We start from the raw sequence: 15,210 nt of genomic DNA, 5'->3' as shown, positions 1-15,210 counted from the left end.
TCATTAACACAGTGATCATTAACACAGTGATCAATAACACAGTGACCGATAACACAGTGATCATGAACACAGTGACCAATAACACAGTGATCATTAACACAGTGACCAATAACACAGTGATCAATAACACAGTGATCATTAACACAGTGACCAATAACACAGTGATCAATAAAAAAGTGACCAATAACACAGTGATCAATAACACAGTGACCAATAACACAGTGATCATTAACACAGTGACCAATAACACAGTGATCATTAACACAGTGATCAATAACACAGTGACCAATAACACAGTGATCATTAACAAAGTGATCAATAACACAGTGACCAATAACACATTGACCAATAACACAGTGACCAATAACACAGTGATCATTAACACAGTGATCATTAACACAGTGACCAATAACACAGTGATCAATAACACAGTGACCAATAACACAGTGATCAATAACACAGTGACCAACAACACAGTGATCATTAACACAGTGACCAATAACACAGTGATCAATAACACAGTGACCAACAACACAGTGATCATTAACACATTGACCAATAACACAGTGATCATTAACACAGTGATCATTAACACAGTGATCAATAACACATTGATCAAAAGCACAGTGACCATTAACACAGTGACCAATAACACAGTGATCAATAACACAGTGAGCAATATCTCAGTGACCATTAACACAGTGACCAATAACACAGTGATCAATAACACAGTGATCAAAAGCACAGTGACCATTAACACAGTGACCAATAACACAGTGATCAATAACACAGTGAGCAATATCTCAGTGACCAAAAACACAGTGACCAATAACACAATGATCAATAACACAGTGAACAATACCTCAGTGACCATTAACACAGTGACCAATAACACAGTGATCATTGACACAGTGACCAATAACAATGTCTTCACCTTCAATAACCAGTTCTTTACCCAAACACACGGAACAGCCATGGGGACCAAATTCGCACCGCAATACGCCAACATTTTCATGCACAAGTTCGAGCAGGACTTCTTCACTGCACAAGACCTCCAACCAACACTATACACCAGATACATCGACGACATTTTCTTTCTATGGACCCACGGCGAAGAATCACTGAAGAGACTACACGATAACATCAACAAGTTCCATCCCACCATCAAGCTCACCATGGACTACTCCTCAGAATCAGTTTCTTTCTTGGACACACGAATCTCCATCAAAGACGGGCACCTCAGCACCTCACTCTACCGCAAGCCCACGGACAACCTCACGATGCTCCACTTTTCCAGCTTCCACCCCAACCACGTCAAAGAGGCCATCCCCTATGGACAGGCCCTGCGAATACACAGGGTCTGCTCAGACGAGGAGGAACGCGATGGACACCTACAGACGCTGAAAGACGCCCTAGTAAGAACGGGATATGACGCTCGACTCATCGATCGACAGTTCCGACGGGCCACAGCAAAAAATCGCATAGACCTCCTCAGGAGACTAACACGGGACGCAACCAACAGAGTACCCTTTGTCGTCCAGTACTTCCCCGGAGCGGAGAAACTACACCATGTTCTCCGCAGCCTTCAACATGTCATCAATGAGGACAAACACCTCGCTATGGCCATCCCCACACCTCCACTACTCGCCTTTAAACAGCCACCCAACCTCAAACAGACCATCGTTCGCAGCAAATTACCCAGCTTTCAAGAGAACAGCGTCCACGACACCACACAACCCTGCCGCGGTAACCTCTGCAAGACTTGCCAGATCATCGACACAGATACCACCATCACACGAGAGGACACCACCCACCATGTGCATGGTTCATACTCCTGTGACTCGGCCAACGTTGTCTACCTCATACGTTGCAGGAAAGGATGCCCCAGAGCATGGTACATTGGCGAGACCATGCAGACACTGCGACAACGGATGAACGGACACCGCGCAACAATCGCCAAACAGGAGGGTTCCCTCCCAGTCGGGGAACACTTCAGCAGTCAAGGACATTCAGCCACCGACCTTCGGGTAAGCGTACTCCAAGGCGGCCTTCGAGAGACACGACAACGCAAAATCGTCGAGCAGAAATTGATTGCCAAGTTCCGCACCCATGAGGACGGCCTCAACCGGGATCTTGGGTTCATGTCACGCTACACGTTACCCCACCAGTGAACAAATGTTATCTGTTTTTAATATAACGGGTCAGTTGCTGTCTTTTCTATGTTTCTACCTCTCTATCTCTGTTTTTTTTGTTTGTTGTTTTTTTTGGTGATTTGTATATTCTGTGAGACCTGGCAGGTAACACCTGTCTGTCTGCACACTGATTGCCTTGGCAACGGGCAGTTGAAAAAACTGTCTGTACTCACCAAGCATTGTTCTGTGAATTATAAATGCGATTTCATTTCGAGGATTTCATTTCACATCGTTCACCTGACGAAGGGGGAAGCCTCCGAAAGCTTGTGAATTTAAAATAAAATTGCTGGACTATAACTTGGTGTTGTAAAATTGTTTACAACAGTGATCATTGACAGAGTGATCATTAACACAGTGATCAATAACACAGTGATCATCATCACAGTGATCATTAACACAGTGATCAATAACACAGTGATCATTAACACAGTGATCAACAACACAGTGATCATTAACACAGTGACCAATAACACAGTGATCAATTAGACAGTGATCAATAACACAGTTACCAATAACACAGTGATAATTAAAACAGTAACCAATAACACGGTGATCATTGACACAGTGATCATTAACACAGTGATCAATAACACAGTGATCATCATCACAGTGATCAATAACACAGTGATCAATAACACAGTGATCATCATCACAGTGATCATTAACACAGTGATCATTAACACAGTGATCAATAACACAGTGATCATTAACACAGTGATCATTAACACAGTGATCAATAACACAGTGATCATCATCACAGTGACAAATCACACAGTGACCATTAATACAGTGACCAATAACACAGTGAGCAATAATACAGTGACCAATAACACAGTGATCATGAACACAGTGACCAATTACGCAGCGACCAATGACGCAGTGATCATTAACACAGTGACCAATAACACAGTGATCATTAACACAGTGATCATTAACACAGTGATCAATAACACAGTGATTATTAAAACAGTGACCAATAAAACAGTGACCAATAACACAGTGATCAGTAACACAGTGACCAATAACACAGTGACCAATAACACAGTGATCATTAACACAGTGATCAATAACACAGTGACCAATAACACAGTGATCATTAACACAGTGATCATTAACACAGTGACCATTAACACAGTGATCATTATACACAGTGACCAATAACACAGTGATCATTAACACAGTGATCATTAACACAGTGACCAATAACACAGTGATAATTAACACAGTGACCAATAACACAGTGATTATCAACACAGTGACCAATACACAGTGATCATTAACACAGTGAACAATAACACAGTGATCAATAACACAGTGACCAATAACACAGTGATGATTAACACAGTGACCAATAACACAGTGACCAATAACACAGTGACCAACAACACAGTGATCATTAACACATTGACCAATAACACAGTGACCAATCACACAGAGACCAATAACACAGTGACCAATCACACAGTGACCATTAACACAGTGACCAATCACACAGTGACCATTAACACAGTGAACATTAAAACAGTGACCAATAACACAGTGATGATTAACACAGTGACCAATAACACAGTGACCAATAACACAGTGACCAATAACACAGTGACCAATCACACAGTGATCATTAACACAGTGACCATTAACACAGTGACCATTAAAACAGTGACCAATAACACAGTGATGATTAACACAGTGACCAATAACACAGTGACCATTAACACAGTGACCATTAACACAGTGACCAATAACACAGTGACCAATCACACAGTGATCATTAACACAGTGACCATTAACACAGTGATCATTAACACAGTGACCAATAACACAGTGATCATTAACACAGTGACAAATAACACAGTGACCAACAACACAGTGATCATTAACACAGTGACCAATAACACAGTGATCATTAACACTGTGATCATTAACACAGTGATCATTAACACAGTGACCAATAACACAGTGATCATTAGCACAGTGACCAATAACACAGTGATCATTAACACAGTGATCAATAACACAGTGACCAATAACACAGTGATCATTAACACAGTGACCAATAACACAGTGATAATTAACACAGTGATCATTAACACAGTGATCAATAACACAGTGATCATTAACACAGTGACCAATAACACAGTGATCATTAACACAGTGACCAATAACACAGTGATCATTAACACAGTGATCATTAACACAGTGATCATCAACACAGTGACCAATAACACAGTGATCATTAACACAGTGACCAATAACACAGTGATCATTAACACAGTGACCAATAACACAGTGACCAATAACACAGTGATCATTAACACAGTGACCAATAACACAGTGATCATTAACACAGTGATCATTAACACAGTGATCAATAACACAGTGATCATCAACACAGTGACCAATAACACAGTGATCATTAACACAGTGACCAATAACACAGTGATCATTAACACAGTGACCTATATAACAGTGACCAATAACACAGTGATCATTAACACAGTGATCATTAACACAGTGATCATTAACGTAGTGACCAATAACACAGTGATCATTAACACAGTGACCAATAATACAGTGACCAATAACACAGTGACCAATAACACAGTGATCATTAACACAGTGACCAATAACATAGTGATCATTAACGTAGTGACCAATAACACAGTGATCATTAACACAGTGATCATTAACACAGTGACCAATAACACAGTGACCAATAACACAGTGATCATTAACACAGTGACCAATAACACAGTGATCATTAACGTAGTGACCAATAACACAGTGACCAATAACACAGTGATCAATAACAAAGTGATCATTAACACTGTGACCAATAACACAGTGATCAGTAACACAGTGACCAATAACACAGTGACCAATAACACAGTGATCATTAACACAGTGACCAATAACACAGTGATCATTAACACTGTGATCAATAACACAGTGATCAATAACACAGTGACCAATAACACAGTGATCATTAACACAGTGATCAATAACACAGTGACCAATAACACTGTGATCATTAACACAGTGATCAATAACACAGTGATCATTAACACAGTGATCAATAACACAGTGACCAATAACACATTGACCAATAACACAGTGATCATTAACACAGTGATCAATAACACAGTGACGAATAACACATTGACCAATAACACAGTGACCAATAACACATTGACCAATAACACAGTGATCATTAACACAGTGATCAATAACACAGTGACCAATAACACATTGACCAATAACACAGTGATCAATAACGCAGTGACCAATCACACGGTGACCAACAACACAGTGACCATTAACACAGTGACCAATAACACAGTGATCATTAACACAGTGATCATTAACACAGTGACCAATAACACAGTGATCAATAACACAGTGACTGATAACACAGTGATCATTAACACAGTGACCAATAACACAGTGATCATTAACACAGTGACCAATAACACAGTGATCAATAACACAATGATCATTAACACAGTGATCAATAACACAGTGATCATTAACACAGTGATCAATAACACAGTGATCATTAACACAGTGATCAATAACACAGTGACCAATAACACAATGATCATTAACACAGTGATCAATAACACAGTGACCAATAACACAGTGATCATTAACACAGTGATCAATAACACAGTGACCAATAACACAGTGATCATTAACACAGTGATCAATAACACAGTGACCAATAACACAGTGACCAATAACACAGTGATCAAAAGCACAGTGACCATTAACACAGTGATCATTAACACAGTGATCAATAACACAGTGATCATTAACACAGTGATCATTAACACAGTGACCAATAACACAGTGATCAATAACACAGTGACCAATCACACAGTGATCATTAACACAGTGACCAATAACACAGTGATCAATAATAAAGTGACCAAAAACACAGTGATCAATAACACAGTGACCAATAACACAGTGATCAATAACAAAGTGACCAATAACACAGTGATCAATAACACAGTGACCAATAAGACAGTGCCCAATAACACAGTGACCAATCACACAGTGACCAATAACACAGTGACCAATCACACAGTGACCATTAACACAGTGACCAATAACACAGTGACCAATCACACAGTGACCATTAACACTATGATCAATAACACAGTGATCATTAACACAGTGACCAATAACACAGTGACCAATCACTTGGTGACCAACAAAACAGTGACCAATAACACTGTGATCATTAACACAGTGACCAATAACACAGTGATCATTAACACAGTGATCAACAACACAGTGACCATTAACACAGTGATCATTAACACAGTGATCATTAACACAGTGATCAATAACACCGTGACCATTAACACAGTGATCATTAACACAGTGACCAATAACACATGGACCAATAACACAGTGACCAATAACACAGTGATCATTAACACAGTGACCAATAACACAGTGACCAATAACACAGTGATCAATAACGCAGTGACCAATCACAAGGTGACCAACAACACAGTGACCAATAACACATTGACCAATAACACAGTGATCATTAACACAGTGATCAATAACACAGTGACCAACAACACAGTGATCAATATCACAGTGAACAATAACACACTGATCAATAACACAGTGAAAATAACACAGTTATCATTAACACAGTGACCATGAACACAGTGATCATTAACACAGTGATCATTAACACAGTGATCAATAACACAGTGACCGATAACACAGTGATCATGAACACAGTGACCAATAACACAGTGATCATTAACACAGTGACCAATAACACAGTGATCAATAACACAGTGATCATTAACACAGTGACCAATAACACAGTGATCAATAAAAAAGTGACCAATAACACAGTGATCAATAACACAGTGACCAATAACACAGTGATCATTAACACAGTGACCAATAACACAGTGATCATTAACACAGTGATCAATAACACAGTGACCAATAACACAGTGATCATTAACAAAGTGATCAATAACACAGTGACCAATAACACAGTGACCAATAACACAGTGATCATTAACACAGTGATCATTAACACAGTGACCAATAACACAGTGATCAATAACACAGTGACCAATAACACAGTGATCAATAACACAGTGACCAACAACACAGTGATCATTAACACAGTGACCAATAACACAGTGATCAATAACACAGTGACCAACAACACAGTGACCATTAACACATTGACCAATAACACAGTGATCATTAACACAGTGATCATTAACACAGTGATCAATAACACAGTGATCAAAAGCACAGTGACCATTAACACAGTGACCAATAACACAGTGATCAATAACACAGTGAGCAATATCTCAGTGACCAAAAACACAGTGACCAATAACACAGTGATCATTAACACAGTGACCAATAACAATGTCTTCACCTTCAATAACCAGTTCTTTACCCAAACACACGGAACAGCCATGGGGACCAAATTCGCACCGCAATACGCCAACATTTTCATGCACAAGTTCGAGCACGACTTCTTCACTGCACAAGACCTCCAACCAACACTATACACCAGATACATCGACGACATTTTCTTTCTATGGACCCACGGCGAAGAATCACTGAAGAGACTACACGATAACATCAACAAGTTCCATCCCACCATCAAGCTCACCATGGACTACTCCTCAGAATCAGTTTCTTTCTTGGACACACGAATCTCCATCAAAGACGGGCACCTCAGCACCTCACTCTACCGCAAGCCCACGGACAACCTCACGATGCTCCACTTTTCCAGCTTCCACCCCAACCACGTCAAAGAGGCCATCCCCTATGGACAGGCCCTGCGAATACACAGGGTCTGCTCAGACGAGGAGGAACGCGATGGACACCTACAGACGCTGAAAGACGCCCTAGTAAGAACGGGATATGACGCTCGACTCATCGATCGACAGTTCCGACGGGCCACAGCAAAAAATCGCATAGACCTCCTCAGGAGACTAACACGGGACGCAACCAACAGAGTACCCTTTGTCGTCCAGTACTTCCCCGGAGCGGAGAAACTACACCATGTTCTCCGCAGCCTTCAACATGTCATCAATGAGGACAAACACCTCGCTATGGCCATCCCCACACCTCCACTACTCGCCTTTAAACAGCCACCCAACCTCAAACAGACCATCGTTCGCAGCAAATTACCCAGCTTTCAAGAGAACAGCGTCCACGACACCACACAACCCTGCCACGGTAACCTCTGCAAGACTTGCCAGATCATCGACACAGATACCACCATCACACGAGAGGACACCACCCACCAGGTGCATGGTTCATACTCCTGTGACTCGGCCAACGTTGTCTACCTCATACGTTGCAGGAAAGGATGCCCCAGAGCATGGTACATTGGCGAGACCATGCAGACACTGCGACAACGGATGAACGGACACCGCGCAACAATCGCCAAACAGGAGGGTTCCCTCCCAGTCGGGGAACACTTCAGCAGTCAAGGACATTCAGCCACCGACCTTCGGGTAAGCGTACTCCAAGGCGGCCTTCGAGAGACACGACAACGCAAAATCGTCGAGCAGAAATTGATTGCCAAGTTCCGCACCCATGAGGACGGCCTCAACCGGGATCTTGGGTTCATGTCACGCTACACGTTACCCCACCAGTGAACAAATGTTATCTGTTTTTAATATAACGGGTCAGTTGCTGTCTTTTCTATGTTTCTACCTCTCTATCTCTGTTTTTTTTTGTTTGTTGTTTTTTTTGGTGATTTGTATATTCTGTGAGACCTGGCAGGTAACACCTGTCTGTCTGCACACTGATTGCCTTGGCAACGGGCAGTTGAAAAAACTGTCTGTACTCACCAAGCATTGTTCTGTGAATTATAAATGCGATTTCATTTCGAGGATTTCATTTCACATCGTTCACCTGACGAAGGGGGAAGCCTCCGAAAGCTTGTGAATTTAAAATAAAATTGCTGGACTATAACTTGGTGTTGTAAAATTGTTTACAACAGTGATCATTGACAGAGTGATCATTAACACAGTGATCAATAACACAGTGATCATCATCACAGTGATCATTAACACAGTGATCAATAACACAGTGATCATTAACACAGTGATCAACAACACAGTGATCATGAACACAGTGACCAATAACACAGTGATCAATTAGACAGTGATCAATAACACAGTTACCAATAACACAGTGATAATTAAAACAGCAACCAATAACACGGTGATCATTGACACAGTGATCATTAACACAGTGATCAATAACACAGTGATCATTAACACAGTGATCAATAACACAGTGATCAATAACACAGTGATCATTAACACAGTGATCATTAACACAGTGATCAATAACACAGTGATCATCATCACAGTGACAAATCACACAGTGACCATTAATACAGTGACCAATAACACAGTGAGCAATAATACAGTGACCAATAACACAGTGATCATGAACACAGTGACCAATTACGCAGCGACCAATGACGCAGTGATCATTAACACAGTGACCAATAACACAGTGATCATTAACACAGTGATCATTAACACAGTGATCAATAACACAGTGATTATTAAAACAGTGACCAATAAAACAGTGATCAGTAACACAGTGACCAATAACACAGTGATCAGTAACACAGTGACCAATAACACAGTGACCAATAACACAGTGATCATTAACACAGTGATCAATAACACAGTGACCAATAACACAGTGATCATTAACACAGTGATCATTAACACAGTGACCATTAACACAGTGATCATTATACACAGTGACCAATAACACAGTGATCATTAACACAGTGATCATTAACACAGTGATAATTAACACAGTGACCAATAACACAGTGATTATCAACACAGTGACCAATACACAGTGATCATTAACACAGTGAACAATAACACAGTGATCAATAACACAGTGACCAATAACACAGTGATGATTAACACAGTGACCAATAACACAGTGACCAATAACACAGTGAACAATAACACAGTGATCAATAACACAGTGACCAACAACACAGTGATCATTAACACATTGACCAATAACACAGTGACCAATCACACAGAGACCAATAACACAGTGACCAATCACACAGTGACCATTAACACAGTGACCAATCACACAGTGACCATTAACACAGTGACCATTAAAACAGTGACCAATAACACAGTGATGATTAACACAGTGACCAATAACACAGTGACCAATAACACAGTGACCAATCACACAGAGACCAATAACACAGTGACCAATCACACAGTGATCATTAACACAGTGAACATTAACACAGTGACCATTAAAACAGTGACCAATAACACAGTGATGATTAACACAGTGATCATTAACACAGTGACCAATAACACAGTGACCATTAACACAGTGACCATTAACACAGTGACCAATAACACAGTGACCAATCACACAGTGATCATTAACACAGTGACCATTAATACAGTGATCATTAACACAGTGACCAATAACACAGTGATCATTAACACAGTGACAAATAACACAGTGACCAATAACACAGTGATCATTAACACAGTGACCAATAACACAGTGACCAACAACACAGTGATCATTAACACAGTGACCAATAACACAGTGATCATTAACACTGTGATCATTAACACAGTGATCATTAACACAGTGACCAATAACACAGTGATCATTAGCACAGTGACCAATAACACAGTGATCATTAACACAGTGATCAATAACACAGTGACCAATAACACAGTGATCATTAACACAGTGACCAATAACACAGTGATCATTAACACAGTGATCAATAACACAGTGATCAAAAGCACAGTGACCATTAACACAGTGACCAATAACACAGTGATCAATAACACAGTGAGCAATATCTCAGTGACCAAAAACACAGTGACCAATAACACAGTGATCATTAACACAGTGACCAATAACAATGTCTTCACCTTCAATAACCAGTTCTTTACCCAAACACACGGAACAGCCATGGGGACCAAATTCGCACCGCAATACGCCAACATTTTCATGCACAAGTTCGAGCACGACTTCTTCACTGCACAAGACCTCCAACCAACACTATACACCAGATACATCGACGACATTTTCTTTCTATGGACCCACGGCGAAGAATCACTGAAGAGACTACACGATAACATCAACAAGTTCCATCCCACCATCAAGCTCACCATGGACTACTCCTCAGAATCAGTTTCTTTCTTGGACACACGAATCTCCATCAAAGACGGGCACCTCAGCACCTCACTCTACCGCAAGCCCACGGACAACCTCACGATGCTCCACTTTTCCAGCTTCCACCCCAACCACGTCAAAGAGGCCATCCCCTATGGACAGGCCCTGCGAATACACAGGGTCTGCTCAGACGAGGAGGAACGCGATGGACACCTACAGACGCTGAAAGACGCCCTAGTAAGAACGGGATATGACGCTCGACTCATCGATCGACAGTTCCGACGGGCCACAGCAAAAAATCGCATAGACCTCCTCAGGAGACTAACACGGGACGCAACCAACAGAGTACCCTTTGTCGTCCAGTACTTCCCCGGAGCGGAGAAACTACACCATGTTCTCCGCAGCCTTCAACATGTCATCAATGAGGACAAACACCTCGCTATGGCCATCCCCACACCTCCACTACTCGCCTTTAAACAGCCACCCAACCTCAAACAGACCATCGTTCGCAGCAAATTACCCAGCTTTCAGGAGAACAGCGTCCACGACACCACACAACCCTGCCACGGTAACCTCTGCAAGACATGCCAGATCATCGACACAGATACCACCATCACACGAGAGGACACCACCCACCAGGTGCATGGTTCATACTCCTGTGACTCGGCCAACGTTGTCTACCTCATACGTTGCAGGAAAGGATGCCCCAGAGCATGGTACATTGGCGAGACCATGCAGACACTGCGACAACGGATGAACGGACACCGCGCAACAATCGCCAAACAGGAGGGTTCCCTCCCAGTCGGGGAACACTTCAGCAGTCAAGGACATTCAGCCACCGACCTTCGGGTAAGCGTACTCCAAGGCGGCCTTCGAGAGACACGACAACGCAAAATCGTCGAGCAGAAATTGATTGCCAAGTTCCGCACCCATGAGGACGGCCTCAACCGGGATCTTGGGTTCATGTCACGCTACACGTTACCCCACCAGTGAACAAATGTTATCTGTTTTTAATATAACGGGTCAGTTGCTGTCTTTTCTATGTTTCTACCTCTCTATCTCTGTTTTTTTTTTGTTTGTTGTTTTTTTTGGTGATTTGTATATTCTGTGAGACCTGGCAGGTAACACCTGTCTGTCTGCACACTGATTGCCTTGGCAACGGGCAGTTGAAAAAACTGTCTGTACTCACCAAGCATTGTTCTGTGAATTATAAATGCGATTTCATTTCGAGGATTTCATTTCACATCGTTCACCTGACGAAGGGGGAAGCCTCCGAAAGCTTGTGAATTTAAAATAAAATTGCTGGACTATAACTTGGTGTTGTAAAATTGTTTACAACAGTGATCATTGACAGAGTGATCATTAACACAGTGATCAATAACACAGTGATCATCATCACAGTGATCAATAACACAGTGATCATTAACACAGTGACCAATAACACAGTGATCAATTAGACAGTGATCAATAACACAGTTACCAATAACACAGTGATAATTAAAACAGTAACCAATAACACGGTGATCATTGACACAGTGATCATTAACACAGTGATCAATAACACAGTGATCATCATCACAGTGATCAATAACACAGTGATCAATAACACAGTGATCATCATCACAGTGATCATTAACACAGTGATCATTAACACAGTGATCAATAACACAGTGATCATTAACACAGTGATCAATAACACAGTGATCATCATCACAGTGACAAATCACACAGTGACCATTAATACAGTGACCAATAACACAGTGAGCAATAATACAGTGACCAATAACACAGTGATCATGAACACAGTGACCAATTACGCAGCGACCAATGACGCAGTGATCATTAACACAGTGACCAATAACACAGTGATCATTAACACAGTGATCATTAACACAGTGATCAATAACACAGTGATTATTAAAACAGTGACCAATAAAACAGTGATCAGTAACACAGTGACCAATAACACAGTGATCAGTAACACAGTGACCAATAACACAGTGACCAATAACACAGTGATCATTAACACAGTGATCAATAACACAGTGACCAATAACACAGTGATCATTAACACAGTGATCATTAACACAGTGACCATTAACACAGTGATCATTATACACAGTGACCAATAACACAGTGATCATTAACACAGTGATCATTAACACAGTGACCAATAACACAGTGATAATTAACACAGTGACCAATAACACAGTGATTATCAACACAGTGACCAATACACAGTGATCATTAACACAGTGAACAATAACACAGTGATCAATAACACAGTGACCAATAACACAGTGATGATTAACACAGTGACCAATAACACAGTGACCAATAACACAGTGACCAACAACACAGTGATCATTAACACATTGACCAATAACACAGTGACCAATCACACAGAGACCAATAACACAGTGACCAATCACACAGTGACCATTAACACAGTGACCATTAAAACAGTGACCAATAACACAGTGATGATTAACACAGTGACCAATAACACAGTGACCAACAACACAGTGATCATTAACACAGTGATCATTAACACAGTGACCAATAACACAGTGATCATTAACACAGTGACCAATAACACAGTGATCATTAACACAGTGATCATTAACACAGTGATCATCAACACAGTGACCAATAACACAGTGATCATTAACACAGTGACCAATAACACAGTGATCATTAACACAGTGACCAATAACACAGTGACCAATAACACAGTGATCATTAACACAGTGACCAATAACACAGTGATCATTAACACAGTGATCATCAACACAGTGACCAATAACACAGTGATCATTAACACAGTGACCAATAACACAGTGATCATTAACACAGTGACCTATATAACAGTGACCAATAACACAGTGATCATTAACACAGTGATCATTAACACAGTGATCATTAACGTAGTGACCAATAACACAGTGATCATTAACACAGTGACCAATAATACAGTGACCAATAACACAGTGACCAATAACACAGTGATCATTAACACAGTGACCAATAACACAGTGATCATTAACGTAGTGACCAATAACACAGTGATCATTAACACAGTGATCATTAACACAGTGACCAATAACACAGTGATCATTAACACAGTGACCAATAACACAGTGACCAATAACACAGTGATCATTAACGTAGTGACCAATAACACAGTGACCAATAACACAGTGATCAATAACAAAGTGATCATTAACACTGTGACCAATAACACAGTGATCAGTAACACAGTGACCAATAACACAGTGACCAATAACACAGTGATCATTAACACAGTGACCAATAACACAGTGACCATTAACACAGTGACCAATCACACAGTGACCAATAACACAGTGACCAATCACACAGTGATCATTAACACAGTGACCTTTAATACAGTGATCATTAACACAGTGACCAATAACACAGTGATCATCATCACAGTGACAAATCACACAGTGACCATTAATACAGTGACCAATAACACAGTGAGCAATAATACAGTGACCAATAACACAGTGATCATTAACACAGTGACCAATTACGCAGCGACCAATGACGCAGTGATCATTAACACAGTGACCAATAACACAGTGATCATTAACACAGTGACCAATAACACAGTGATCAGTAACACAGTGACCAATAACACAGTGATCAGTAACACAGTGATTATTAAAACAGTGACCAATAACACAGTGATCAATAACACAGTGATTATTAAAACAGTGACCAATAACACAGTGATCAGTAACACAGTGACCAATAACACAGTGATCACTAACACAGT

At 40.8% G+C, this 15,210-nt stretch overlaps 1 protein-coding gene across 1 annotated transcript in view; it reads left to right on the top strand.

Annotated features, from left to right (window-relative positions):
- The window catches only part of LOC137310544 (uncharacterized), a 52,992-nt gene that overhangs the window by 19,508 nt on the left and 18,274 nt on the right, over positions 1 to 15,210 (top strand). The window contains exons 3-5 of the mRNA XM_067978312.1: positions 623 to 911; positions 9,369 to 9,630; positions 14,835 to 15,170. Coding sequence (XP_067834413.1) covers positions 623 to 911; positions 9,369 to 9,630; positions 14,835 to 15,170 — 887 coding nt within the window. The remainder of the gene's footprint in view (positions 1 to 622; positions 912 to 9,368; positions 9,631 to 14,834; positions 15,171 to 15,210) is intronic.

The sequence above is a fragment of the Heptranchias perlo genome, unplaced genomic scaffold (genome assembly GCF_035084215.1).
Source record: "Heptranchias perlo isolate sHepPer1 unplaced genomic scaffold, sHepPer1.hap1 HAP1_SCAFFOLD_261, whole genome shotgun sequence".
Taxonomy (NCBI): domain Eukaryota; kingdom Metazoa; phylum Chordata; class Chondrichthyes; order Hexanchiformes; family Hexanchidae; genus Heptranchias; species Heptranchias perlo.
Note: the sequence above shows the minus strand (reverse complement) of the source record. Positions and strands in the feature narration are given on the sequence as shown.